Raw genomic sequence first — 27,918 nt, 5'->3', positions numbered from 1 at the left:
GACCTTGACCTAGTTTTAAAAAATTACCAATAGTTGCATTTGTTCGAAGGCTACTGACTTTTTATGGTCACTGTTGGCCACATCCTCTAAATAAATATAATGTCAATCTCCAGTTTTTCCACTGTGTATCCCAGTTTACATCAAACACATGAGGGTTCAATCAAATACCTACCCCACACATGTACATATTACTGCATTTTACATGGAAAATAGTACTGTGCGCTGCGCATTTCGTGATGAATGTCTCTAGTTTTTTTTTTCCCAGCAATTAGCAATTTAGCAGTTTGGTCTAATAAAGCCAAAGCTGGTGACCTTTCTTGTGTTATAAATCCATTCTGACCGTCTATAAATAGCTTGTGTTTGTCAATGAATAAATCCAATTGATTATTGAAGAGTTTTTAGAGAATTTTGGAAAACAGTCTGTTAGTATCAGTTCACTTACTGCACTTTGTGTGCGTTTCTCGATAATAACAGTTTTTTAAAAAAATCTATACTAATATGATTTTTAGCTTGATCTAAAACCTTTTTTAGGTTATGCGATATTATCTGTCTGCAGGATGATTGATGGCTTTGGTTTCTCATCGATCAGTCGATCGATTGCTTCGGGCTTTCCGACTGTACCAACAATACATATAACGAGACTACGTGAATACATAAATCACCTACAATGGCACGATGTCTCTTTTAGTCTGTATCTCTTTGAGACTGTATTTAATGTATATAATATACTTTAATCGTGAATGACATTTTTATAAAAAGTGTTCATATTAAAACAGACAAACCTTTCACACACACAACTCCCCGCCCGCGCCGGAAGTGTCAAATGGTTTTTTCCAACAATGGAGGCGGTGTGTTGAGGCACAGATCGTCGATCAGCAACATCCACGTTTATTTCTGTCAACAACTTTGAGATTTGATTAAACTGTTGAAGAGCGTCGCCACTGATATTTAAAAAAAATGGTAAGTTAAAGCTGGTAAACTTGGCGAATGTTGTTAGAGTGTCAATAGCTTTAGCATTAGCATGAAGTCCAGTTCTCAAGAAACAAAATGTTATAAAACCGAATTTGCGCACAAACAACAAATACTCATATATATATATATATAACAATTGAAGATGAAAAAACGGGAATATTAAAAACAATGCAACAGTGTTTAGTTTTATCACTCTGTGCCTATTTTTGTGGCAACTTCCTGCATTTTATGTCAATATTTCAAAATAAAGTTGAGGATGTTCAAAACTCCACATAAATAAAGTCAACCAGATGAACCACAGAAAGTAACAAACATCCACTTCTGTTGTAGAAAGTGATATTAAAGTTTTAAATTGGTACAGACTGAGCAGTCAAGGAGAAATTGTCTTTGCTCAAATGTTCACCCCTGCTGTGTTTATCAATTTCAGCCTCATCGAAAGAAGAAGTCGTTCATCGAGAAGAAAAATGCTGTGACCTTTCACCTGGTCCACCGCAGTCAGAAGGACCCCCTGGCTGCAGATGACAAAGCGCCACAGCACGTTCTTCTGCCAGCCAACAAGGTACACATCTTTATTCCGGTTAGGTTTTTATTTCCATCTTATTTCTTCAACATGGTGGAAATTTACCTGGTCTGAAAAAGGTTTAGGATTTTGACTCGTGTGGATTAAATTACAGCAATAAGACGTCAGGAGACTTTGTGTGGCGATTCAGTCGCCTCACATCTGTGAGCACCTCAGGAGTAAACACACACACACGCCTTTGGAGTGTGACCACCAGAGGGCACTGCAGAAACAGTGATGCAGTAAATCATATGGTGCTTGGAGAGTGTTGCTTTATTGATGTTCAAAATAATTTTCTACTCCAACTAGCTTACTGTGATGATGTAGCAGCTCTCAGCCAATCAGCAACCAGTATTCAGGTTGAGAACAAAATGCCTCGATTGCTGCTTCACAATCAATAAATATGAGTGGATCCAGAGTCTTTTTGTAGAAAGTTGAGACTCACCTTTGAACAGCAAGCAGAATTGTTGTCACAGAACCGAAGAAACGCAAAACATCTTCAGTCGTACTTGAAAGTATCAAAAAACCACATGCCATGGAAATCAAAAGACACAAGCACAAATATATATGGCACTTAACGCAAGGAGAACTCAGGATAAAATTTGGACATATTTACACAAAGATTTTGCTGGATTTCTGCTGGAGAGTACAAGGACACTGCCACAGATTGACCACGGTAGTCATCAGCACTAAAGCGTCAGCGGGGAAACAAAAGTTTTATACACGTTGTCATGGAATTTTAGGACAGAGTCCCTGATTGCCAGACGAGAGTTTAAGTGTTTGAGCTGTGCTCAGTTGTTTAAAATATCTTCTAGAAAAGTCAGAAGAATCAAAGTTTCAAAGCATTTTTTTTTATTTCGCCAGCAAAAAGAAGCAAATTCACATTCATCTTCTTCAAAAACACCAGAACAGCTTTGAAACACAATGTTTTGCAGTCACCTTTATACCTTAAATTGGTCAGTTTCTCCTCCCCAAGTGGGCGGTCTTAGCAAACCTTATACCAATGAAAACGACATCATTTTTTCCTAGCAATGTGCAGGTATGATGACATCACTTTTTGGAAAATCCCCCGGGTTTGTGAGGTCACTTCTGGGTCATCAGGGCTTGTGAGATTACTCTGAGTCATGGAAATTTACACTTCCTTTAAAACCCAAATGATCATTTTCACTGATATGTTTGATTTTAATTCAATTTTCTTTTTCTTTAAAATTAAGTTCTTTACTCAAATTATACCATTAATTCTTCATTCTGGCCTCTGTTAACTGTTATCAGTAATACACACCATAACTGTCTTCTGGCATTTGTATGTTATCATAGCAAGTTACTTATTACACATCGTCTGTCTTTGGTGTAAAAAAAAAAAAAAAATTACAACGTCTAAGGTAAAACTTTGACTTGTGCACATTTTCTCCCTCCTTCATGTCATATGTAAAAGCTCATGGAGTTCACTTGATATATTTGCCAGGGACCCCCACCCCCCCAAAAAAAGAAAATAAACACTTTAACAACACTACAATGAGCCGTAATTATGTGAAACGTCACAGATTTTTTTTTAATATATATATTATATTTATATATATATACATATTAATACAGTTCAACACCAAGTCAGTTTTAATTTTGTTAAAAATTACAAAAAAAATTTGTAAAAAACTTAAAAATTGGGAGGGGGGTGTGCACATTTCACATGAACATAAATCTTTAGTGGGTTAATGTGTTTCAGGCGAAGGTCGAGAAGAGACGTGAGGAGCAACGAAGGTTTGGTGTTTTCTTCGACGATGATTATGACTACCTGCAGCACCTGAAGGAAGCGTCCGGCCCGTCTGAGCTGGTGGCGGCTGCCCCCGTATATGGGGATCAAGCACCCTTTCACGCTGGAGAAGACGAGGGCGATGAAGATAAAATCGCTCCAGTGCATACCGTAAGGAAGTTGAGGAATTTGAGTAGTGAACATCCAGAATGGGAAGCGTTTTAGAAACTTGTTCTTAAAGAAGTGATGATGATGGTTTATAAAAGTTGGTCGACTTCATTACCTTTATCCTGTTTACTGGTTAACGAAATGTTTAAAATAAGACAGAAAAACTAAATTATGATGTAGATGGCTCCTCCAGGTGGCCAATTTTTGAACTGTAAAGTGTTGAACCAAATTTCTTTTTTTTTTTATGCATTAATTATTCAAACGTGCGACTTGTGCAGTTATTTCATTACTTAGACATTGATGTGTTAACAAAGACGTCATTTGTTGGGTTTCAGTTTACTATAGTGACGACTGATACAACTCTTCTTTTTTCTTTTTTTTCTGTAACACATCAGTCTGACTGCTGTTTGACAGGATGACGGTTGGAGGAAAAACCAACGTCTTTAGGTTGCATGAGCAGCGGTGTCTTTGTGTTTAACGTGTTGTGTCTAACACACAGGCAGCGTCCATCAACCTGCCGTCTTCCGTGTTTGCGTCAGAGTTTGAGGAGGAGGTGGGACTCCTGAGCAAAGCTGCTCCTGTATTAGGTGAGTGGCACAAATGAGGAGCAGCCGAACCTGCTGGAAAGCGCACAATCAGTGACATGCACGAAACACAAAATACAGTTTGTAGAAACTTGTATCAGCCTGTTTTGATATCTAATTGACTGTTTAATCTCCTCCTTACTCACAGTTTGTTCATGCCAGTAGTAAAGATTACTAGTAATGTTTGATAATAATGTTTAATGATAATGTTTACTATCTCTGTGAAGCTCTCCGGCTTCTCAGACTTATATTTTTTATGTGTTATATCTCATCTCTGCACCAATTGTGTTTTCTTCATTCTTTTAAACCTGGCTTGCTGTTGCCTGAAGCAGCGTTAAGGTTTCTTTGTCCTGACCGTCTTCTGGCTCATTCCGTTCCTTCAGGTCCCAGGCTGGACATGGATCCCGACATCGTTGCGGCTCTGGATGAGGACTTTGACTACGACGACCCCGATAACATCCTGGAAGATGACTTCATCCTCAAAGCCAACAGCGCGACTGCACGAGCTGAACCAAAGTGAGAAATGAAAATTACTTTTCTTCTGCTTGTTCAAAGGGCTTTTTTTTTTTGTATGTATATATTTTTTGATTAAGTTAATTAATTTGGGCTCATGATCATTTCTGAACCGACATGAAGTCACTTCAGTCGACTTTGTCAGAGCAACTGGATGTGAAGATTCTGTACAAAGTGCATCGAAAAGGCATCTCTGTTTTCCTCTTTGTGAGGATTTGAAACCAGCTTTAGCCTTGAGAGAGACAACAGACAAACAAACTAACAACAGGCTGACTTAATGATTGGCAGAGAAAATGAAACAGAATCACAGATCCTTCCTGCAATTATTGGAGGTAAAAAAGCAGTATGGATTATATTTTAGGTCAGAGGCCTGTGCGTTGGTCTCTGTGTTGTCAGTGCCCGTTAACATTTAATTTCCATCACATAACTTTCAGACATTTTCAGCATTTGACCTGAAACTTTTAGTGAGAGTTAGTCTGTCTGAGAGGAAGGTTTCATCCAAACATGGGAATGCCCACAAAAAATGAGCAGATGCTGCACTCAATTCAATTTCAATTTATTTTCCTTTATATAGCGCCAGATCACAACAGAGTTGCCTCAAAGCGCTTCACACAGGTAAGGTCTAACCTTACCAACCCCCACAGCAACAGTGGTAAGGAAAAACTCCCTCTAAGGAAGAAACCTCAAGCAGACCAGACTCAAAGGGGTGACCCTCTGCTTGGCCCATGATACAGACATAAATTACAGAAACAATTCACAGAACAATTCACGGACGAATATAAAAGAATTGCTGTTAGTGCACAGGACAGGAGGATCGCCAACACAAATACAACTCCCATCTCTGGATGGAGCTGCACCTTAAACAGAGAAAAAACAGAATCAGGCATCAGAAAGAAAAAAATACTGTATAATTTGTCAACATTAATCAAGAAAAACAGAGAAATACTAAGGTGATCGCCGGCCGCCTAAACTCCACTTTAGACTTGTTAGAAAATTTTTTTTTTTTTTTTAAAGGGCAGTCTCCCTGTGCAACACAAAAAAAAACAAGAATAGCCCAGAAATCACATCCAGATCCTGATCAACACCCAAGACAGATTAAAAGTAATGCTGTTAATGAACCAGCATAATCTCCATAGCAACAGTAAAAAGCTGATGTGATTATTATTTATTTATTTTTGCCTTTTAAAAAAAAAGGATTAACATAAACTCACGTCTTCAACCGCTTACTCCAATTCAGGGTCATGGGGGACTGGAGCCTATACCGGCAGTCATAGGGTGTGAGGCGGGGTTCACCTCAGACGCCAGTCTGTCGCAGGGCCAATAACAAAATTACTAATTTAAAAACTTTTTTTAAATTAGACATGATGAAGATGATTATGATGATGATGATGAGTGGGAGGACATGGACGATGAGGATGAATTTGGTTCTGATGGCGGTTTATCGGAGGAGGACGTCCGAGAGTTTCTGTTCATGGATGAGGAGACGAAGAGTCGCTTCACCGAGTATTCGCTGACGTCGTCTGTGATGAGGAGGAACGAACAGCTCACCCTGCTGGATGACCGCTTTGAAAAGGTGAAGAAAAAAAAAATTTTTTTTGTTTGTTTTTTTTTAAACACTGAAATCTGCCACTTTGTCCCAGAAGTTAGCTGAGTATTTCTGAATGTCCACAAATGGCCAAACTGAGTCAGATATTTAATGATGTAAAAGTGAGAAGCAGTTTTTCATGTTTCACTTTATTGCTTCCGTCCATATCTATATAACCGATTGACTGTCCATGAGTCGATAATGTTACATTTCAAGATATGAAAGAAAATGAAGCATTTTAAAGATGCTGTCTGTCCCACTGACACCTGAAGTGAGCGTGAGATAGAATTCCTGTCGTCCGTGTGGCGTTTTGCCATTTGGCAGACCTGAAATCTGCCGACGCTTCGTCCCGTAAAGAGACGTGACCGCGCTGTTGTTGTAGTTTTATGAACAGTTTGACGATGATGAGATCGGCGCTCTGGACAATGCTGAGCTGGAAGGATTCATCGCGCCGGACAGCGCTCGCCTGGAGGAGGTCATCAAAGACTACTTCAAACAGAAAGAGAGCGAGTGAGTCCACCCGCCAGAACACACGTGACGTTCTCACAGGACGCTTCCACCAGTGCTGATTCCCTGAAGACGGTCCTCAAAAACTGTAAACATGTCTGAATCAATGCTTTTTTTGAGGAGGTTCTGGTCTGTTTGGTTTAGGTCCCTGAGACCTGATGACCTCAGTCCTAAAGAACTCAGCGTCCTGCAGGAGGACAATGAGGAGGAGGACAAGGAGGAGATGGAGACTCTGGTTGTGGAGGCTCCAGAGGAGAAGTGGGACTGTGAAACCATCATCAGTGAGTCAGATGTCCTTAAAACACATTCAGACACTTTTATCAATTAATCTGATAACTTTTTTATCCATTAAGTGTTCATTTTGCAGAATGTCAGAAATGAATAAAAAGTCCCTTTTAGTTATTTATTCCAGAATCAAAGACATCGAGTTTACAGCAAATCAAGATTAAGTCAATAAATGTTTGATGATTTACTTGAATAAAAAACTGGAAAATGATGAATAAATTACCAAAATTGTGAGACTGAAATTAGAATCAGGCCGGTTCTGGTTCTGATGGTGAGGATGTGAAATGTGGAGATCTTCATTTTGTGAACCAGGGGGTGCTGGTCTAGTTTTAAAGTTTCATCATCAAATCAGTTCTTAAAGTCCACAGTGATTCAGCAGTTACACAAAAAAAAAAAGGATAAAATGAATCGTTTGAATCAAAACATGAGAAGAATTTAAACACTTTTCACAAAGTGTATGAAGAATTGTAGATTTTCCAGCGACAAACGTTAAACTTTGTTGTCATGAAACAGATTTGTTTATAGTTTAAACTTTGGGCGACTGGGACTTGTGTCAGTGGCACAGTCTGTCCACCAGGTGTCACTGCTGCAGTAACTCGTGTAGAAATGTTTGACTCCTCAGTTTCATATTTATTTTACCTTCCGATTTAATCTGCATTTAAAAGGGTTGTAAAAAAAAAAAAAAACCCGCTGGTGACAAATCTTAATCTTTTTTTTCTGTTAATATTGTGTTTGTATGTTTTAATTTCAGTTTGAGGCTTCTTGTCTTTACAGGCACGTATTCAAACATTTACAACAGACCGAAAGTCATTGAGGAACTGCCAAAGGTATGAGGAGCCTTTCTGGATTTTTTTCTCAATTAAAGTAACATTAAAAAACATTCTTCAGTCATTTCTACACCAGTTATTCAGAATATTTGATGTTACGTTCTTAATGTAACTTCCTGATCCTGTTGCTCAGCATTTCTCTGTGTTTACTTTAGTTAAATCCGTTCACTCACGCTCACCAGGCAGCCGCTCGCTCACGGTCGGCAACTCGCTGACACACTGCATTTACGAGGTCTATTAGAAAAGTATCCGACCTTATTATTTTTTTCAAAAACCATATGGATTTGAATCACGTGTGATTACATCAGACATGCTTGAACCCTCGTGGGCATGTGAGAGTTTTTTCACGCCTGTCGGTTACGTCATTCGTCTGTGGGCAGTCTTTGAGTGATAGTCGCCCACCCTCTCGTCGATTTTTTTTTTCATTGTTTAGGAATGGCTCAGAGACTGCTGCTTTGTTTGATAAAAATTTTTTCAGAACTGTAAGGCACAACTGAGTGGACACCATCAATAAATTCAGCTAGTTTTCGGTAAAAATTTTAACGGCTGATGAGAGATTTTGGTCTGGTAGTGTCGCCGTAAGGACGGCCCACGGCGCCTGACGGCGATCTGCGCTTCGAGGCGGCAGCGTCTCGCCGTTTCAAGTTGAAAACTTCCACATTTCAGGCTCTGTTGACCCAGTAAGTCGTCAGAGAACAGAGAACTTTCAGAAGAAGTCGGCATGAGGAGTTTATTCGGACATTCCATTGTTAACGGACATTTTGTAATGAAAGAACGTGCGGGCAGAGTCGCATGTCGGGCCGGACCCGACCGCGGGGGGTCGCGACAGGAAAAACACCTCCGTTGAAAACCTTAACGGGCAAGTTGGAACATGCCCAAGCTGTTAAACAATTTCTCAGTTACTCACTTGTTGAAAGCCATCAAAAGCCGCCTGAATTTTACAAATGTTTTTCAACACGGAGGTGTTTTTCCTGTCGCGGCGCACAGTCGTTTCCGTGACAACTCGGCGAATTTGCGCGCACGTCTTTCATTACAAAATGTCCTTAAACAGTGGAATGTCCACATAAAGTCCTCATGCCGGCCTCTTCTGAATCTTCTGTTCTCTCACGATGTCCTGGGTGAATTAAGCCTTAAATTAGGATGTTTTCAGGTCGAAACAGCCCGACGACGGCGCCTGGAAGCGCTGCACGACGTCCCGCTCCGTGGGAAGTCCTTACAGCGACAGAAACACCCCATAATCTCTCATCAGCCGTTAAACTTTTCACCGAAAACCAGCTTAATTTCTTGAATACTGTCCACTCGGATATTCCTCACAGGTCCAGAAAAAATGTTGATAAAGCAACGCGCGCTGTCTCGAGCAGCGTGTGAAACAAAGGAATTTAGCCGAGAGGGCGGGACCACATCTCACTCGAGGCCTGCCCACAGGGAAATGACGTCACGCGTGAAAAAACTCACTCATGCGCACGAGGGTTCAAGCATGATTGGTGTAATCGCACATCATTCAAATCCATATAGTTAAAAAAAACAACAAAAGTGTCGGTTTCTTATCTAATACACCTTGTATGTTCTGTCTGTCAAACTGAGCGCTTCCTGCACAGATACTTTCAAAGAAAAATCCTGGAGCTTAGATGAGTTTTAATGTGAAATAGCAACAGGAAATGTGTGCTTGGTGTCGGCAACATCATACAAAAAAAAAAAAAAAACTAAATGACGGATTCACAGGTTTCTGTGTAGACATCGACATATTGTCTGTTCCTGTGTCTGCAGTCGTGTTAGAAATGGGCCAAGTTAGACACAAACACACTAAAAAGTCTTTCCTGTGCTGGTTGATAAATGAGTGACTCGGACTCGTTTTCCCTCCTTTGTCCTCAGCCAACACTGATCCGTGTGTCCAAGAAGACGGGAATCCCTCTGGATGCGCTTCCTGCCAGAGGACTGACCGCCAGGCAGGCCGAGCGAATGACGAGGATCAACGACTCGGACCTTCCGCGTGCCTGCACCCAACCGCGCAGCAAGGAGGAGAGCAAGGACGAGAGGAAGGCAAGGAAGCAGGCAGTAAGGGAAGAACGCAAGGTGAGGGACCCTGAGCAGCGAGCAGGAATAACTGGAGTCAGGATTCGGATGAGTTAACGTTTGGTGTTTTTAGTGGTTTGCTTCCACCAAAGCCCAAAGGACTTATTTATTTTTAATGTAGAACTTGCTGGCTCCACCTCTCTGTCCAGCAAATTTTCAGGAAACGATTCCAGAATCAAACCTCTAAATCTGAGGCCATGGTTCTCAGCAGGAAACTGATGGATTGCCTACTCCGGGTAGGGAATGAGGTCTTGCCCCAAGTGAGGGGACGATGGAGCATGAGATTAGCCGGAGAATCGGTGCAGCAGGGACGGTGTTGCAGCCAAAAGACGAAGCTCTCGATCTACTGGCCAATCTTCGTTTCTACTCTCACCTATGGTCATGGGTGTTGGGTCATGACCGAAAGAACTAGACTGCAGGTACAAGCGGCTGAAATGGGCTTCCTCAGGAGGGTGGCTGGTGTCTCCCTTAGAGATAGGGTGAGACGTTTGGTCATCTGTGGGGAGCTCGGAGTAGAGTCACTGCTCCTTCACATTGAAAGGAGCCAGCTGAGGTGGTTCGGGCATTTGATAAGGATGCCTCTTGCGCGTCTTCCTCGGGAGGTGTTCCAGGCACGTCCATCTGGGAGGAGACCCCGGGGAAGACCCGGGACTAGGTGGAGAGATTATATCTCCACACTGGCATGGGAACGCCTCAGGATCCCCCAGTCAGAGGTGGTCAATGTGGCACAGGAAAGGGAAGTCTGGGGTCCCCTGCTGGAGCTGTTGCCCTCACGACCTGAACTCAGAAAAATAGTTGAAGATGAGTGAGTGATGGTTCCAGAATAATTCTAATATTTTCACTAAATATTCTGTTGTATTGGCACACAGAACCAGGGCGGATTTTATTTATTTGATGTTTCCCCTGTTGGTAGTCACACCCCTTAGTTATTGATTTGTTTATTTTTAAAATTTAAGGTCATAATTCTCATTAAGTTTGAAAATTGTTTAGTTTTTGATTAATCCTTCTAACAAACAGTCACCAGCTGACCATTTAACTCCTGTGTGGACATTGTGACAACAGGAAGAATAAATTAAATAATTTTTCCACATATTAAAAAACCATAGGTTTACATACACCCTCAAACTCAATTTTCTTCAGCTCCACTAGTTTCATGTGACCAGAGATTGTTTAATTCTGTCAACTGTATTTATTATGTAATTTTAATATTTATTACAGTTTTTATTTTAAGTACACGAGGACCCCTTTAAACAGAGGGTTCCAGGAATTGATCAAAATACCTGTGAAAGATTTGAATGACTAAGTGGCATAATTCTGGAGTATTTGTGGAACCAATAAAAAAAAAAAAAAATATATATATATATATATATATATATATATATATATATATATATATATATATATATATATATACACATACACACACACACAACTTTGAACTAAGTGCAGATTCTATGTAAATAACATGTGAAATAAAATGAGAGAGATGGAGTCGGAGAAGATTGAGTTTGAGGAAAGATGCCACCAGTGGTGATCAGTGATTTGATGTTTAAGGACGTGAGGTTCATCCTTCATGGTCAGAAGCTGTTTGAATTATTAATAAAAAAGAGAAACGTCTTAACAGCTGGTTCGTACGGAAACCCATTGATAATTGACCATCTTCGGTTTAGATGTTACATTAAGATCGAGCGCCTGGGTTTGTGATGAGAAGGTACTGAATATGTCCTCCAGCAGGCGAGGAGACACTTTGAAACCATAGTTTCATCTCATTCAGTAGTGAAGTGTGAAGGCTGGTGGTGCTGTTACCGCGGTGACCACAGCAGAAACGCGTCACGGAACGCTGGCGGCGGACCTCCGTCTGATTACGTGTGTCTGTCTGAACAGGAGAGGAGGGCGGAGAAGAAAGCCAACAAGACGGCCTTCAAGCTGGAGAAAGTCCGACAGGAGAAACAAATCCTCAACCTGAGGACCAACGTTCAGGGTTTGAAGCTCGCGTAGCCGCAGACGTCGTCCGGAGCCTCTGCAGACCTTCAGGCTGTGGATGAACGACCGAGACATGAACCCCGATCGAGGACGAATGCAGTCGGAGAGGTTTTGAGCAGATTCTGTAAAATGATTAAAGTGACGAGACTTTTGTAAAGAGCATTAAATTGTTCTTTTCTGTCACAAGAACTTTCAGGAACCTTATGAGGAACTGGAACAATTGTTATTTTATTAAATGTCCATGCATCACTGAAAGAGTTCCAGATGAGCAGGAGGAATTTTCTCGGTCCTCTTTACCAAAATAATTTTTTTGTTGTTGTTGTTTTTTTGGAAATTATACACCTCTAGTAATTTTTGCTAAATATCAACTCTTGGACTATTCGTCTGGTTTCCAGGTTGAGCAGTGAGTTCAGTCCAAATGACTCGGCTGTTTTAGCTAGCTAGCATACCGCTGCTAAAATTGATTCTGGTATCAACTAAGCTACTAGGCTTGACAACGAGCTCGTTTGGGAGTGACGGTATTGATGTGTTTCAGTAACCTTCTTTTGGTTAACATTTATATGGAAACTGACAATCAGAAGCGGTGGTGATGGAGGTGCCAACATGGCCGCAGGTTTTCAGTACAACAAGGTGTCAAGACGAGACTTGCGGTCCAGCCTCGCTGTACCATAGCCAACACAGAACGTGTGGTGGCCATCCAGGGTGTTAACTGTAATCAGGTAGAGGTCAATGAAGAATTACACAGAGGTCAAACTTTTAAAATGCTCCAATCATATTGAGAAGTATTCCACATTATTCATCTGATCACAGAGATTTCTAAAAGGTATAGTTTGGACTCACTTTGACTGAACACTTTGGAATTATGGGCTTAAAACTGCAACAATGGTGACAAAACAGTGAAGCAACTTGTATTGTGGTTTGGTACTACATCAATAAGCTTAATTAAATAAGAGGTCTGTTTCAGTTTGTACAGAGATCAAACATTGTTCCAGTTTTCTTAAAAGATGTACATTTTTGGTTGGAATAAGATTAATAAACGGGACAGTTTGTCAGCAGTCATTGGATGGTCCAACCAGAAAATTCATTCATAAATAAAAAAATAATCCTGTGTTTCTGATGTTGTTACTGAAGACATAAAAACATACTTCTCAGTCTTTCTTTTAGAAACATGAAGGGCAGAGTTGAGTTTGTGTGCAAGAGCCGTTTTTCCATCACGCCCCTTCATGGGCTGAAATTCCAGTTTGGGCTCACGGGACGTGGAGCAGTTCTACAGACAACACAAGTATCCGCCCACTGGATTCACATACAAGAACATTCCTCCCACAGAGCCAGTTTCACCACCTCATACGTACGGCCTGACGTCACGTTCTGACTCACAGTCTCGTCAGGTATGTCCTTTAAAAACAACCGAAATCTAAAGGAACAACTCTCACAGCAGGAAAAAACTAAATACATTTTCATCATAACACGTGTGAGCAGTCGTACGGTGACTGAGGCTCCTCCTCCTGATAAAACCACTCGGCTTTGTCAGAGTGGATATCAGAGTCCACATTTGTCCTGTGTCCCACCAGCATGAGTGCTGTTGTCTGGTTGCTGGTCTCAGAAAGTCCTCCATCCTTATACAGCATCCTGTCAGAGGATGAACCCAGCAGGTCAGAGCAGGAGGACTCGGCGCTGTGGGCGGTACCGTACTCATCCTCGTAGGTTTGTGGGGCGTCCTTGTAGAAGTCCGGAGTCATCACGGGGACACTACTGATCTGTACGTTGGAGAAAGTGTCAGACTGCACGGTTAAGACTCTGTGACCTGGATCCAAAGGCCCAGGGTCCTGTGTGAGAAGAAGACGCACATCAAGTGTTTCTGAATAGTTGATTCTGGAAGCGCTTTGATTGCAAACTTATGACAAAGTGCAAAAAAAAAAAGCTTCATGTTGATTAAAAATGAGTGAAAGCCACCAGAGGACAGATGCACTCTGGGAAATACACATACATCCATGTCTGATAGTTCATGTTACCAATCAAATATTTTGTTGATCAATATAAATTTGAGATCATCTCTGTATACTTTTTTGTGAAGATGTAGCAGATCATGTTTTTGTTGACCTCTGTCCAGTCATCACCAAAAGTTAACCATTTTAAGATATCTGCTGTGGAATCCTCCACCATGTTTGGTGAAAATCCGCCCAGTCAGTTTATATTTATATATATATATATATATATTTATATATATATATATATATATATATTCGCACAGAACCGATGCAGTGCCCTGATTCATCAGCACGCAGATAATAACAACAATGAAAAAACTTGGATTTGAAAGATCTTTAGTCATTTGTCTTTATAAACTGCTCCAACAACAGGAAAAGAATTTACCCAATTTTTTTTTTCAAAAACCTTGTATGTGGATAAACTGTAAAAACAAAAAGCTACAGTTACAGGTTTTAAAAACATTTTGCAGTGTAAAAAAAAAAAAAAAAAAACCCTAACTAAAAACCTCAAATGTTTGTCTAATTTTGAGTAAAATGCCTAATTACACAATTACTTAAATAAAATTTCAGTTAGATACAAGCACATTTTTAGATGATAAAAACCTTTAAAGAATTTTGTTTTGTAACTTCTGGTGAAATTCTGAAGCTGCTGTTATTTGTAACAGTAGCTGGTTCAACTTCGTAATCATAGTTGAGCTCAAAATTTTTCTCGGCTATTTTTAAGACCTTATTTCAATTCATCTTAAGTAGAATTTTAACTTCTTCCACTGGTAGTTTTTTTTTTTTTTTTTTTTTTTTTTTTAACATGAAAACTTTTTTTTTTTTTTTGAAGTGAAAATTCACTGGAGAGTTCTTAAGAACTTTAACTGAGAACTCTAAGCTTCATTAGGAAGGTTTACATCACAACAGCTTCTAGTGAGTCAAAAGATAAGATTTTAAAGTTGGTTTAGGCGTAATTGAATATTTTGAGTGTTTGTAGCGCAGTTAAGTTCATGTTGCTCTCTAGTTCAAAAATTTAAACAGGACCGAACTTTATCCACTTTAAATGTTTGAGTCTGTGTTGACACTTTATTAATATTTCTTCAAATATATTCATTCAGAATATGATAATAGTTTGAGAAATATTGTAAAATTATGTTTTCTAGAGTCACTTAAAAAATGTATAGAATTGTATTCATTGTTAAATCAGCTAATAGGCCTTTGCTATAAAAATGATTTAGTTATTAATTATGTATTTTCTTGTGGCTCCAGTTGCGACTGAAAGTGGTTTCAGGGTTCAGCTAAATTTCAAAACTTTTCAAACATGTTATTAAGTAGTGCAGCAGATAACTGAAACAATCATTCAAATGGTGATAGTAGCACCAAATGTGGCACAAATAGTCCTTAGACATGAACTCTTGAAAAAACCGACTGGCCACCTGAATTTTCAATAGGCAGCCAGGTAGGGGTCAAAATTAAAAGATGCTCCAATCATATTGAAAATTATACCACATTGTTCATCTGATCATAAAGATTCCAAAAAGGTATAGTTTGGACCATCTGAGACTGAATGTTATGGAGTTATGGGGTAAAAACAGCAAGAACGGTGACAGTTCGGTTTCAGTTTGTTCAGGATTCCTCAGTAAATATTCTATCTGCTGCACTAAAAGTGGAGCTGTCGAAATACTTGTTCAGTGCTTCTTGCTTTTTACAATTTGATGACTTACCAAAGGTTTGGGCAGCGGCGGTGACTCCATGGTCCAGGCTCTGACCCTACAGATCACTATGGCGACCAAAGTGACCACGACGCTCACAATGCACAGCATGGCAGTGAGGACGATCACATTCATGACTGAAAGCCAGAGGACATGTCAAGAATACTTAAAAATACTACTTCAGGTCCCCATTTTAAACAGAACCATTTCAATAGATGTTCATTCACACTCAGGTCCAGAAACAAAACTTAGTGTTTATGTGGACTCACGGACACGTCCATGAACCCTTAAGGCAGAATTTTAGTTCCAGCTGATCAAATATTTCAAAAGTTGTATTTTCACATTTTTTAAACAGAAGGATTTAAAATCTTGTTCAACTTTTAAAAATTTAAAATGCATTTAAATTGGTTTAACGCCTGAGACAATCAGAATCCAAGCATCCAGTCAGCTGGTGTGAAGGATGAAAAGTCAGTGAGCAACGTCGACCAAGACGAGGCGAAGTGCGAAATTTACAAAGTTGGTAGACAACAGCAGCAGCAGCTATCCATATAGAAAAAGTGGCGAGGCCACGCTCTTTAACACTTATAAAAATAATAATTGAATATTACAAAATATGCAAAGCTCACTGGCATAAAGTTGTCTCTGGATTTTTAACACAAAAGGCCACATTGGTGTCAAAAACCTTGTGTTTCTGTTTGGAGGTTTCTTGACTTTGACCATGCATTTATGTTGGTTTTCTCATTAATGGAATTACCACATTGTATCAAATTCGGCAGGCATGTGTAAGACTCAGCTTAGACTTTGCTGTGTCAGATTGGGTGGAATTGCATCTCTAAATGATGCTGTAAAGCATGTTTTTGTAGAATTTCAAAGCTCTAAAATGCTCCAAATTTCATGTAGATTTTGGCGAAGAGCCCTAAAAGGGTGTTTTACTTTTAGACCAAAGTTGACGATCAGCCACTTTTTGAAGTCATTTCATAGTTTGAATTCATTGCAGAACAGCTAAAACGCTCAGCTGTCGCCAGTCAAACTGAGCAGCGATTATCTGCTGTTGTGGTGGTTGTACAAACAGCTGTGAGGTGCATTACTGCCACCATGTGGTGGGAAGTCTCTTGAGTGTCCCGGAGCACAAAACGTGCGCACAAAATGTATGCATGCAGCGTACTGCTCCGTGGTCCCTGCTCAGGGACGCTCCATGCGTGTGCAGGGGTGCTTGGACCTGCAGTAGTTGCTTGCAAATCTAATCTCCAATTTATCCAGATTAAATATTTAAAATATTTCCCTGCCACTGGGAAGGTCTTAGAAAATAAAGTAATATACGAGGTCTATTAGAAAAGTATCCGACCTTATTAAAAAAAAACAAAAAAAAAAAACATATGGATTTGAATCACATGTGCTTGCGTGAGCCAACCTTGACCCTTCATGCGCATGAGTGATTTTTTTCACGCCTGTCGGTTGCGTCATTCACCTGTGAGCAGGCTTTGAGTACGGAGTGGTCCACCCCCTCGGCAGATTTTCATTGTCAGGGAAATGGCTGAGAGACTGCTGCTTTGCTTGATCAAATTTTTTTTTTTAGAAACTGTGAGGCACATCCATGTGGACACCATTCGAGAAATTCAGGTGGTTTTTGGTGAAAATTTTATGGGCTTCAAAGACATTAAGGGATGTTACTGTCGCTTTAAGGACAGCCCACGGCAGCTGTGGGGCGCGCCACGCTCCAGCTGCCATCGACAGGCTGAACGACCATTTCATTTCTAAACGGATCGCTCTGTGGATCCGTGACCATCATGTGCACTTTCTCTGGTTATCACAAGAGCTGGACATCACCCATTTTCCTGCAGATTTCACTTTTAACGAGATTTTGTCGTGGAAAGCCGAGCAGACGCTTCGCGCGTCATGATGGATTCACTGCTGGGCCGACACAAAACCACCTCCATTTTGGTCTCACAGGACGGCTTTGAGATGGCGTTCAGACAGCTGTCGGTGGTTTTTCAGTCGAGTGATTATCCAAGAAATTGTGGATGTGCCTGGACATGCCAGAACATGTTCTGTAACGCTTCATCACGGCGTTGCTTTGCGTGTTGCGGCACCGCCGTGACGCGCAGAATTCCTCCGCACGTCTGTCTCAATTTGCCGAAAAAGTGCTGATGTCCACGTCTTTTCACAATTCCTGTGCTAGTCCAGACGACGTCCCGGATAAAACAGAGTGTCCAGTTTGGAAATGAACGGCACATTCCACTGTTACGAGGAGTTTTTGTCATGGAAAGGAGCGGACGCTTTGCGCGTCACGACGGCAAGCGAGACAAAGAACACCTCCGTTTCGGAGTGCCAGAAGGACAAGCTGGGACATGTCCACCTCTCCACAATTTCTCTGATACTCACTGGACTGGTAAGCACTGAAAGGCATGTCCCAGCGGTGCCGCGATGCGCAAAGCAACACCGTGATGAAGTGTCACAGAACATGTTCTGGCATGTCCAGGCACATCCACAATTTCTTGGATAATCACTCGACTGAAAAACCACCGACAGCTGTCTGAACGCCATCTCAAAGCCGTCCTGTGAGACCAAAATGGAGATGGTTTTGTGTCGGTCCAGCAGCGAATCCATCATGATGCGCGAAGCGTCTGCTCGGCTTTCCACGGCAAAATCTCTTGTTAAAAGTGAAATCTGCAGGAAAATGGGTGATGTCCAGCTCTTGTGATAACCAGAGAAAGTGCACATGATGGTCACGGATCCACAGAGCGATCCGTTTAGAAATGAAATGGTCGTTCAGCCTGTCGATGGCAGCTGGAGCGCAGCGCGCCCCACAGCTGCCGTGGGCCGTCCTTAAAGCGACAGTAACATCCCTTAATGTCTTTGAAGCCCATAAAATTTTCACCAAAAACCACCTGAATTTCTCGAATGGTGTCCACATGGATGTGCCTCACAGTTTCTAAAAAAAAAATTTGATCAAGCAAAGCAGCCGTCTCTCAGCCATTTCCCTGACAATGAAAATCTGCCGAGGGGGTGGACCACTCCTCACTCAAAGTCTGCTCACAGGCGAATGACGCAACCGACAGGCGTGAAAAAAATCACGCATGCGCATGAAGGTTCAAGGTTGGCTCATGCAAGCACATGTGATTCAAATCCATATGGTTTATTTTTTTTTTAAATGAGGTCGGATACTTTTCTAATAGACCTCGTATATTTGACACCCATTGAAAAGAAAACTGAAACAGTTTAAGGTTCTTCAACAAAACCGTCTGCCTCATAGCAGAATGTCAAAGTGACAATTTTCTAAAGTCAAAATGTGACATTTGTCTTAAATAATTTTAATATTCTGATCATAAATTATTTTTCTGTCACCTAATCAATAACTCTACTAATAGTTGGGTAACGGAATTACAAACTGAACATGTTTTAATGCCGAAATAAACTCTGCTTGTAATTGTGTTCCTGTAGGACCACCAGGTGTAAACCTAAATACTGATGTTAGTCTGCCTTATGATGTCACAAAGGAAAAGTGTATTTTAAAACCCCCTCTATAGCTGAGAGTTATCATCTGATTTGGACAAAATTGAAAACACACACCTCCGACTTGTGCTAAAAGAGTTTCCCCCTGATGGTTCGGGTGTTCAGACGTACCCAGTTCTGTCTCCTGTGGGCAGATTTGGTCGGGGTTTCTGAACATGACCTTGCCCACATGGTTCCCAGTCAGAATCCATCCCTTCAGCATGACGCAGCTCGAATTCCCACGAAACAAGACGTCCAGTCTGCAGGTCATCTGCTCCCTGCTGCATCTTCCAACTATTTCTTCCTGAAAGTCCAGAGAACACAACAACCCTGATATTTAGTACCTCCACCCACGTGGTTATGAGTTTACTGCTGTGTATCTGCAGAATCTCTCAAAAAGACATGAACACGTCCAAAAAAAAAAAAAAAAAAAAAAGAATCCCTGGAGAGGTCGGCCTTGAGTGAAAGATGAAGAAAACAGTCCCACGCTGGCCCGGCGCCTGTCAGTTCTCATACTTATCCCTGGATTGTGTTATGTGACGCGGATGAGAGCACGACTCCCCCTGGATGGGATGCCAGTCTATCAAAGGTTACTTCCCCAAACAAGACCGACACCCAGCTGTCTGGATTCCAACAATGTAGGTAAAGTGTCTTGTCCAAGGACAACTTACCAGGACCAGGACCAGTCCACACCAGTCCAGCTCCTCTCTGCTGAGCATCCTGCTCCACACAACATGAGCTGAATACATTTTGGACTGGATCTGGCCTTTTAACTTTGATCCTGATTCCTTTGAACTCATAAGCAGAATGGTGGACTATTTCAGTCATCGGGGTCAAAGGTCAGGATCTTGCCATTGATCCAGATTACAGGATCAAAACCAGACAAACAAACACAAACTGCAACAAAAACTATTTCCATCAAAGTTTTAAAGTGATCAGGATCAAAAATCCTTCATCTGGATGATAGATAAGTGATCATGATCAAAGAAAAAAAAAAAAAAAGATCAGCAACCAGGATTAAAGGTTTTGCATTAGGGTCAAACATTATGACTCAAGGGCTGCATCTGTCCTGCTGACCTTCAGGATCAAAGGTCAGCAATCAGATTCAAACAGCAGTCATTAATAGATCAAATTGTCCCCACTTGGTCAAAGGTGAGCGCTCAGTCTGATTTTTTTTTTCCCTTTTCCAAATGTTTAGTAAGCTAAAAACAAAAAACATGTCTTTTTGGACGGGGTGGTCCAGTGTGCACACAGACGTAAGGACTGGATTTGGGTTTGAGGCTTAATTTGAATGAAAGACCAGTGAGACCTCGGTGGCTGTTTGTGCTCTCAGAGTTCTCTTCTAGTTTGGTGTCCAGTTAAATATTTTAAAGTTACCGGTACGTTTGTTCCTTTCTTAAAATCCTGTGTATTCTGGACGTCTCTGGGCAAAAAAGGTGGATGGGATTTGACAAAATGTAAAGATAAAATGTAATGAATCACAAAAGATCACAACAATAAATAAAAAAAATTGTAGGGTACCTTTTATTTATTTACTTTTAAGGAGGAGGGCATGTTCCCTGTAGAGTGCCTTAATTGAGAGAGTGGCGACATGATGAGTTGGGAAAAAATGGTCACGTGACTCCTGGTACCATCTTGGTTCCAAAATATCATTTGCTGTGTCTGCATGTAAATCAGCTATTTTATTTATTTATTCTTTGAAAATGACGGGTTGTTGTGCATTTGGAGCCACAAATAAACACAACAAGGGCTTCAAGATGTACAGATTCACTTCCGATCTGAACAGAAGAAACATTTGGGAAAATAAAGTCAGCGTGTGGGATGGAAGCAACTTCATCATCAAAGCTTTGAGAGGTCAATTTATTGTTCAGTCCCATGTCCAGTAAAACTCACCTAAACCGTCATCGTATAAACCAGATATTCACAGTCACCAGACAAAAAAAGTCCAGAAGTTTTTGTATTGATTTCCATGGAATAAACATCGTATATAACAGATTTTTCACTCACATCGGATAAAATGTCCCGTCTGATCATAATGTATTTCCATTAAACTCCTCACATGTGGGACTGGAGTCATTTCTGTGATTAAAAGTCCAACCGTTTATTATTTTCAAACTGTGTTCAGACTTGGACCTGCAGCCTGACATGAACCTGTTAAAATCAGACGCAGCAAAAGGCTTTGATTTGACACTTTTCTGCTTTTAATCCTTCATCTGTCATCATATTTTAGTAGTTTTTACAGCGCACACGCTGATTACAAACAGATCAGAAAAGTCGGTAAAAGAGGAAAATGTCCATCTTCCGTTTGATTTGGAGGTGATGATTGTAGAAAGAAAAGCTTGTTGAGGGTCAAATTAGTCCAGAATAAAGTCAAATCCAGAGACGGAGAACTTGAGAAAACTGTCACACACGTCATTGTATGACACGGAGTTACAGAGCTGCAGCTGCATAAATCAGGCTTTAAATTAATTAAATAAATCATCATAAATTGTAAATTTATGTAAATTTGATAGCTTAACTATTTTTATATTTATTTTGATAGAACCTGTACCTGGATGTGTTGCTGTATGTGGTTAAATGATTTAACAAAATGTTGAAAACATAAAAGATTCATTCAGTAGTTCAGCGCAGTTGGAACCAAAACGTTCTGAGTTCACGCTGCGCTCTCAATTAAGGCACTCTAACCCCCCCCCCCCCCCCATGTCCCTGGTAATAAAACTACAATCATATTCTAATGTCTATAATATTTTTAATCTTAAACATCACATTTAGCATTTTCTTTAATATTTACAGTTGATTATGAAATAACTGTTAGTTTTAAATGCTGCATTCATGAAAATTGGACTTCATAGACACAGTGTATGACAGAAAACAGTGAAGCTAAAGAGGGATTTTTGACCTTTGACACTTACGTTGTCGGTAACGACTTTGCCAGAGAATTCTCTGAGCTGCTGCTTCGGCTTCAGTTCCGGGTAAAAGTGAAGCGGGTTCAGGAACGTCAGCAAACCTTTGGAATCCTTCACGGTCAGACGGACGTCAGGGAACTCCAGCTGACCTGGAACAGACAACATCAGCTGCACTGACTGACACACAGGGACTTGAACCTTGTACGTCTGGAACCTCCTGCTCACTTACATTTGATGTGAGCCGTCTTCAACTTGTTGTACGTGAAGGTCTGAGAATGCACTGGTTCTGACCTCTGACCTCTGTGCTTTGCCGTCACAGTGACAAAGTGGAAGTCGAGGTAATGTTCCGATTCCCACACGAAGGGGCTCAGATCGTAGTGGAGGTTATGGGTTTGAGCCTCGTGACGCCTTTTAATGAAAACACAGCAAACGTCAGTGACACAACCAATAAAAACGCAGATGTTTATTCCAGTAAATCAGCGAGTGCAGACTGAAGCTGATCATCTGACCCAGCAGAGCTGTCCAGGCTGACGCTGAAGTCGGTCTGCGGCTGCTGCTGGCTGTAAACCCAGCGGGTCGTCACTTTGAAGTTGTGACAGGTGATGGTCACATTGGCTGCAGGTGGAACTGAAAATGAACAATTAAGAACATCCATCAAAAATGAAGTTGAAGAAGAAGGTCCAGCCATCTGTGAGCACAAATGTAGAAAACATGGTGCGGGGAATCTGCAAAAAACAGAGCAGGGGTGAGGGAAGCCACCATGGAGGAGTTACAGGCTTGTTATGGGCTTGAGTCTCCCATGTGTGTTCTAGCAAACTGATGCCAGTAAGACACCCATTGTGGACTTTGCCGCCTCATGTTCACGTGTCTGCAAGTAGACACACGCACAGAGTCGACTCCCACTTTGTGGTCGAGACCCTTTGAAAGGAAAGTCCACAGGCACATGTGCATCTCAAAAACTTGATGCAGTCACTTTTCCAGCAGATGAAATGATGCTGGGCTTCTTCAGAGGAAAAAAGAGAGAGATGGTGGGGGAGGTCCATTGAGTGAATTTTTTGATAAGGCTCTGAGTAATGACCCAACACTCCTAATCCTTGTGGTTTCTTATCAGCAGCCAGAAGGCGTGGCGCTCACAGCGCTCAAACCTTTGACATGGTGTGTGGTCACATGACAGTCTGCCATGAGTCAACACACGCTGAAGGTTCTCCTGAGTGGAAGCAGCTGAAGACCATCCAAACTTTCTCTCCAACTTCAGAGTTCTGAAGCTCATGTTGACAAGGTTCCAAAAGAAGGAGTTTCATTTTCTAATCCACTTATTACTCCACTTTGGATTTATTTACTGATTTATCTTAAATAACACAGCCTGATTCAGGTTCTCCAAAATTTACCTCCTCCTTTCAAAGTCTTGCATCAGGAAACAAAAATATAGTGAACCAATGAAACCGTCCCATCCTCATCACTCACATTACAGACGCCTTCGGTGTTAAAATACCAACTGTTTATTGAGTTTAGATGGTTTAAAACTGTCAACAAATGCATCCACTCTGTGATGCACATTTTAGCACAGATATTACAGTCTGTGTAAAAACGTGCACGCTGGGCGTGTGCCGGAGCAGGAATTTCCAGACAAACTTCAATCCAAGCAGCTCTGTTTCAGCGTTGCGCCGAGGTCGCCTCACTCGACCAGCTGCCGTGCAAACACTTTCAGTTGCGTCGAGTGACAGAAGAGCTGTTTGTAAACACGATGACATTTCAGGTGCAGCAGTGAAATGGTCGAACAGACGCATGTTAACGCACGCTGAGCGGTTCACAGGCCTGATCTGGCCCCCGCGGCGCACATTTGACACCCACATCTGAAATAAATCAGTTTATTAAAAATATAATAATGCACAAAATCAAGTTAATGGAAAAGCTGTTGTAAGTGGAGAATAAGATGAATCAGAGCTGCCCAGACGGGTGCACAACAGCTCGTCCACTGACAGAAAGGTGGAGGGTTCGATCCCTGCCTGGGCACAAGTGGTTGAGTGCAACTTGCTTCCAAAACACCAGCTTCCTGGTTCAAGACCACCCATGCTCACTCTCCATGTGGACAATGGAATTTGTGCCCAATTAACATGCGGTTCCACATCAGATCCGCTGTAGCAACACCGAGCAGAAAGGGAGAAGGTGAAAGAAATCACAGGAATTCCGATGAAACACAAACATTACTGATGGAGACAAACTGCTGACTGTCCGGAAGTAGCTTAGGATGAAACACACCTTCCCTCTGCGTGATCTTTGGTTTATAGATTTATGGCTGAGCAGGTTTACAGCGTAAATTCTGCTGCAACTCAAAGTCTCCCAAAGTTACAGAAAACAAATCTGTGGACATTTTAGAAACTACATTCTACTGAGCAGCTGCAACTTACGATGACTTTCATCAGTTTGGAGGTTTTGTGGCTCAGTAATGAGAAAAAGTTGAATAGATTCATAACGTGATGAATGAACGCCCAAGTTTTTAATTTGTCTGTCCATCAAGATAACATGGAATCTAGAAAAGATTTTGAAATGCAACCAGAAGCATTTGGCAGCTCGACACGAATGCATGAAAATACACACCTGACCTTTGACCTGTACATTAAACAGCTATGTCAGTTCTTCAGCTTCACCTCCACCACATTTTTTAAATAGACAGTTTCTCTGAGGTCAAGGTTAAATTTCAAGGTCAACCTTGTAAAAAAAAAAAAAGATTTTTGAGACAGAACCAAAAGTATGTGGGACGTTGATGATGTTTTGATCTTTAATAATGACAAAATTTGGTCCCCGAGTTCCCAAACGAGCATCCAATCAACACAAACAAGCCGCCGCTTCCTCCGAGACTGAACTTTAGCCCAATGACAGAAGATGAGGAACACTGGTTTCTTTTCACTGCTGCGGTGCTTCAGCAACAAAATTTCATTTAATAATTTAAACATTATTTTCTTTTAAAAAAAAAAGAAGCCACACCCATATTTCAAACAAAAAGACACATAGAAAAAACACAGCTAGCTCACCCACAAAATCTTCCATAAAACTCAGCAAAAACTGTATTAGTATAGAGGTGGAATATTGACCTCTGACTTGTTTTTCTGTTGCTATCCAAAAATCAAACCACTTCTTCCCATCCACGAGTTCGAACAACCTGCCAACGTTGATCAACCTAACAAACATATGTATAGAAGCCAAAAACCACCACAAAATATTTAACTACAAATTTAAAATTAATGCGGAACAGGTGGATCAGTGGATAAGGAGCTGGTCTGCTGATATACAGACCTGGGTTCAAATCCTGCTTGTGCTACTAGACTGTGTCCTTGGTGAGGGACTGGTGTCCCGTCCAGGGTGAGTCATGGACTCTTGTCTGCTTCATGCCATGGAAACCGGTGATAAACATGGAAGACTCCCCTGAATTTTGGAGGTGATCGGTGTCCGAACATCGGATCTGGATTCTGGATCAGGATTTCAATTTGTACGCTTCACTTTATCAGATTTTGAGGATGACCTCAAAAGGTATTTAACAGATTTTCACCACACATTGGGGTTCAGCCTTGGAAGACTCCATTCAATTTTGGAGGTGATCTGGATCCAGATCCTGGATCTGTAGACTTGGATTACATCCAAACTACTTCATGGATACGACATCATAATGTAAAACCAAGATTGTTTCAGCTTGTGAATTAAATATCAGATTGCAACATCTTGATCAGTCGGATCAGTCTGGCTCAGTTTGCAATTATTGCGGAAGTAAAGTCTGGCTCATGATGTGAATCACATATCATTTATTTTGAGTTCTCGTCACCCCTTGGCAGACATCAGAAATCCCCAGATTGCTCTTGTTTCATTTTTTTTATTTTTTTTATTGAGAAAATAACAACTGGGCAAAGTTTTATGAAAACAAACAAACAAAAAAGAAAAACAAAAATACAATTCTGTGCCAGAAAAATGTAACAAACAAGTAAAACAAAACAAACCACAGTAAACTGCAAAAAATGAATATAATAAATAACTAATAATACTAAATAAACCTCAGTCTGATCAACGCACATCCACATTATTAAATGAAAACTGTGGTTGTGCAAAATAAAATATAAAAAAATGGCCATTTATGGAAAAAAAAAACCTTTACAGTTGATCCTCTCAATTCACATTTAATTTTCTCCAGTTTTATAAAAAGCTGCTGAGAAACAGACATGAAACACATTTATAGTATCACACAAAAGCTTTAATATCTTTTTGTCCAGAGGTTTGTGGAACTGAACTAACAGACAAGTTTTCATGGTTCATTTATTCATATATTAAAACTTTATTTTCAATTATTTTTTGTTGAAAATTACAACTTTGTCTCATGAGTTTGTTTCCTTGTTATTTTCCCGACAGAACAACAACATTTATGTTGCGTTTTCAACTTATTTCCCCATTTTGTTTTTACAGCACATTTTTCCTTTTTCCTCATTGACTCAGACATTTATTTGGCTTCTAACGCAAAAAGTATTATTACGCAAATAGTATTTTAAATAATCTTTTTTTTTTAAACCAGATTTCTTTATAAAAGAAAATCAAATGTCTTTCTGTGAAATTAAATAGAATTAAATAGGAACTCACCGATGAGGGCGGAAGCAGCCGGAAGCAGGAGGCAGAAAATAAAAAACAACATCGCGCCGGAAACACAAAACAAACAAACGAAATCTTAAAATTTTCACATTTTCCACGTCAAATTTCCACGTCTAATTTTTGTTCTGTCTCATTTTCCACAGACACCCGATCGTGACAAACGCGACAGTTCGTGCGCGCGCCCGTCCGCATTCACCTGCACATCACAAAACACACCTGTGACCTGGTGCCGCGCCGCGGGAGGGCGCTTTTGTGACGTCACATAAAGAAAGTCAGGACATTTATTTATTTATGTTCTGCTTTAATTTTGCGTATTAGTGAAAAAAACAGTTAACACTTGAGCTAAAAACTACATATAAATAGAATTTTATGCGGCGAAAAATGAACATGAATAAAAATGAGCGCAGGGGGAGGGGCGGGGCCAGCCAGGCCGTCTCTCTTTAGGCTTGACAGGTGTGTTACTGCCACCTACTGGCTAAAAAATGAAAGGCTATGATTTGTGCTGGCTGGTGGCTTCGATCCAGAGGAGAAGGGATGGAACCAGAAAACTGCTGGTTATGTTTCATGTCGCCGACACTTTTTTCCCAGGATCAATTTTGATTATTCAAGGTAAAGAAATTTACTTATTTTTCAAAGATCCAGATACACTAGATAGTCACTGATTGACCTCACGGGCTGTCGAGGTGGGGTGAGACTAACTCCAGGTGTGAGGAGCTCAGTAACCCCCCGCCTTCACTGCGCATGCGTCATTTCTGAGCGTCAGCAGCAGTTCACTAATTATCACCTCGTTTCTGTTTCAAACTGCCTCCAGTCATTATCTATCTCAGCCACAGATACTGAAGCTTTTGTACAACAAGCACTTGCACATAACGTTTGGTGGGGGGTGATCACAGCGCCACAGCGGCACGTCTGAGACTCTCTCTCCGGAACTTAACTTGTCGCTTGTATGTGCAGTTTGTCTTGCTGCTCCAACAAAATAGCTGGAAAGATCTGTGGAGATATATCTCGTTTCTTGCTTATTTGAATTATACCCAAGATTTCATTGCATTTTCTTTTTTCTTTTTGTTTTGTAATTCTTACTTTATATTTCTCTGTATATTGACAACACTTTCATTGTATGAAAGTGTACAGTCCCTACGAGAAGACGTACGTTTTTCTATCTATTCTGTTTAACCGTGTTCACTAAAATAAAAGTGTCTTGCTGATGGCCACAGGTTTGAGGAAAGAAGAACCAGAGCTGTGATCCTGGAGAATGACATGAACTGAGTGCCATAAACTTCTGTTAATTCATCTTCACCTTGCCAGGATCCATGTGGCATTCTTAGTTGGTTGTTATGGTGGAACCAAACTCATCGACCAGCAGAGAGCCACATCCAGCTGGCACCACATTGGACTGAGCAGCA

At 40.8% G+C, this 27,918-nt stretch overlaps 2 protein-coding genes across 2 annotated transcripts; one reads left to right on the top strand and one right to left on the bottom strand.

The window, feature by feature from the left end:
- The first annotated feature begins 824 nt into the window (after positions 1-824).
- ltv1 (LTV1 ribosome biogenesis factor) lies at positions 825-13,092 on the top strand. Its single transcript, XM_034188256.1, has 11 exons — positions 825-960; positions 1,400-1,531; positions 3,255-3,452; positions 3,949-4,036; positions 4,417-4,549; positions 5,906-6,119; positions 6,514-6,641; positions 6,783-6,919; positions 7,698-7,750; positions 9,623-9,823; positions 11,708-13,092. The coding sequence occupies exons 1-11, from the start codon at positions 958-960 to the stop codon at positions 11,819-11,821; spliced, it is 1,401 nt and encodes a 466-aa protein (XP_034044147.1). The 5' UTR covers positions 825-957; the 3' UTR covers positions 11,822-13,092.
- On the bottom strand, positions 12,140-26,760 carry ifngr1 (interferon gamma receptor 1). The gene is made up of 7 exons (XM_034188257.1): positions 26,507-26,760; positions 22,396-22,513; positions 22,116-22,294; positions 21,893-22,035; positions 19,113-19,284; positions 15,501-15,625; positions 12,140-13,632 (listed from the first exon to the last, which is right to left on the bottom strand). Exons 1-7 carry the CDS (start codon positions 26,556-26,558, stop codon positions 13,267-13,269), a joined length of 1,155 nt encoding a protein of 384 aa, XP_034044148.1. The 5' UTR covers positions 26,559-26,760; the 3' UTR covers positions 12,140-13,266.
- Positions 26,761-27,918: the final 1,158 nt, after the last annotated feature.

Source organism: Thalassophryne amazonica, chromosome 15, assembly GCF_902500255.1.
Source record: "Thalassophryne amazonica chromosome 15, fThaAma1.1, whole genome shotgun sequence".
NCBI classification, from domain to species: Eukaryota; Metazoa; Chordata; class Actinopteri; order Batrachoidiformes; family Batrachoididae; genus Thalassophryne; species Thalassophryne amazonica.
This window is presented reverse-complemented; position numbering and strand designations above follow the sequence as displayed.

Coding starts and splice junctions, on each gene's coding strand:
- ifngr1 (XM_034188257.1), bottom strand. CDS start 26,558: ATGTTGTTTTTTATTTTCTGCCTCCTGCTTCCGGCTGCTTCCGCCCTC. Junction 22,295..22,395: donor AGCCTGGACAGCTCTGCTGG/GTCAGATGATCA, acceptor TTTCATTAAAAG/GCGTCACGAGGCTCAAACCC. Junction 22,036..22,115: donor GAAGACGGCTCACATCAAAT/GTAAGTGAGCAG, acceptor TGTCTGTTCCAG/GTCAGCTGGAGTTCCCTGAC.
- ltv1 (XM_034188256.1), top strand. Junction 4,550..5,905: donor ACTGCACGAGCTGAACCAAA/GTGAGAAATGAA, acceptor TTTTTAAATTAG/ACATGATGAAGATGATTATG. Junction 6,120..6,513: donor TGGATGACCGCTTTGAAAAG/GTGAAGAAAAAA, acceptor CTGTTGTTGTAG/TTTTATGAACAGTTTGACGA.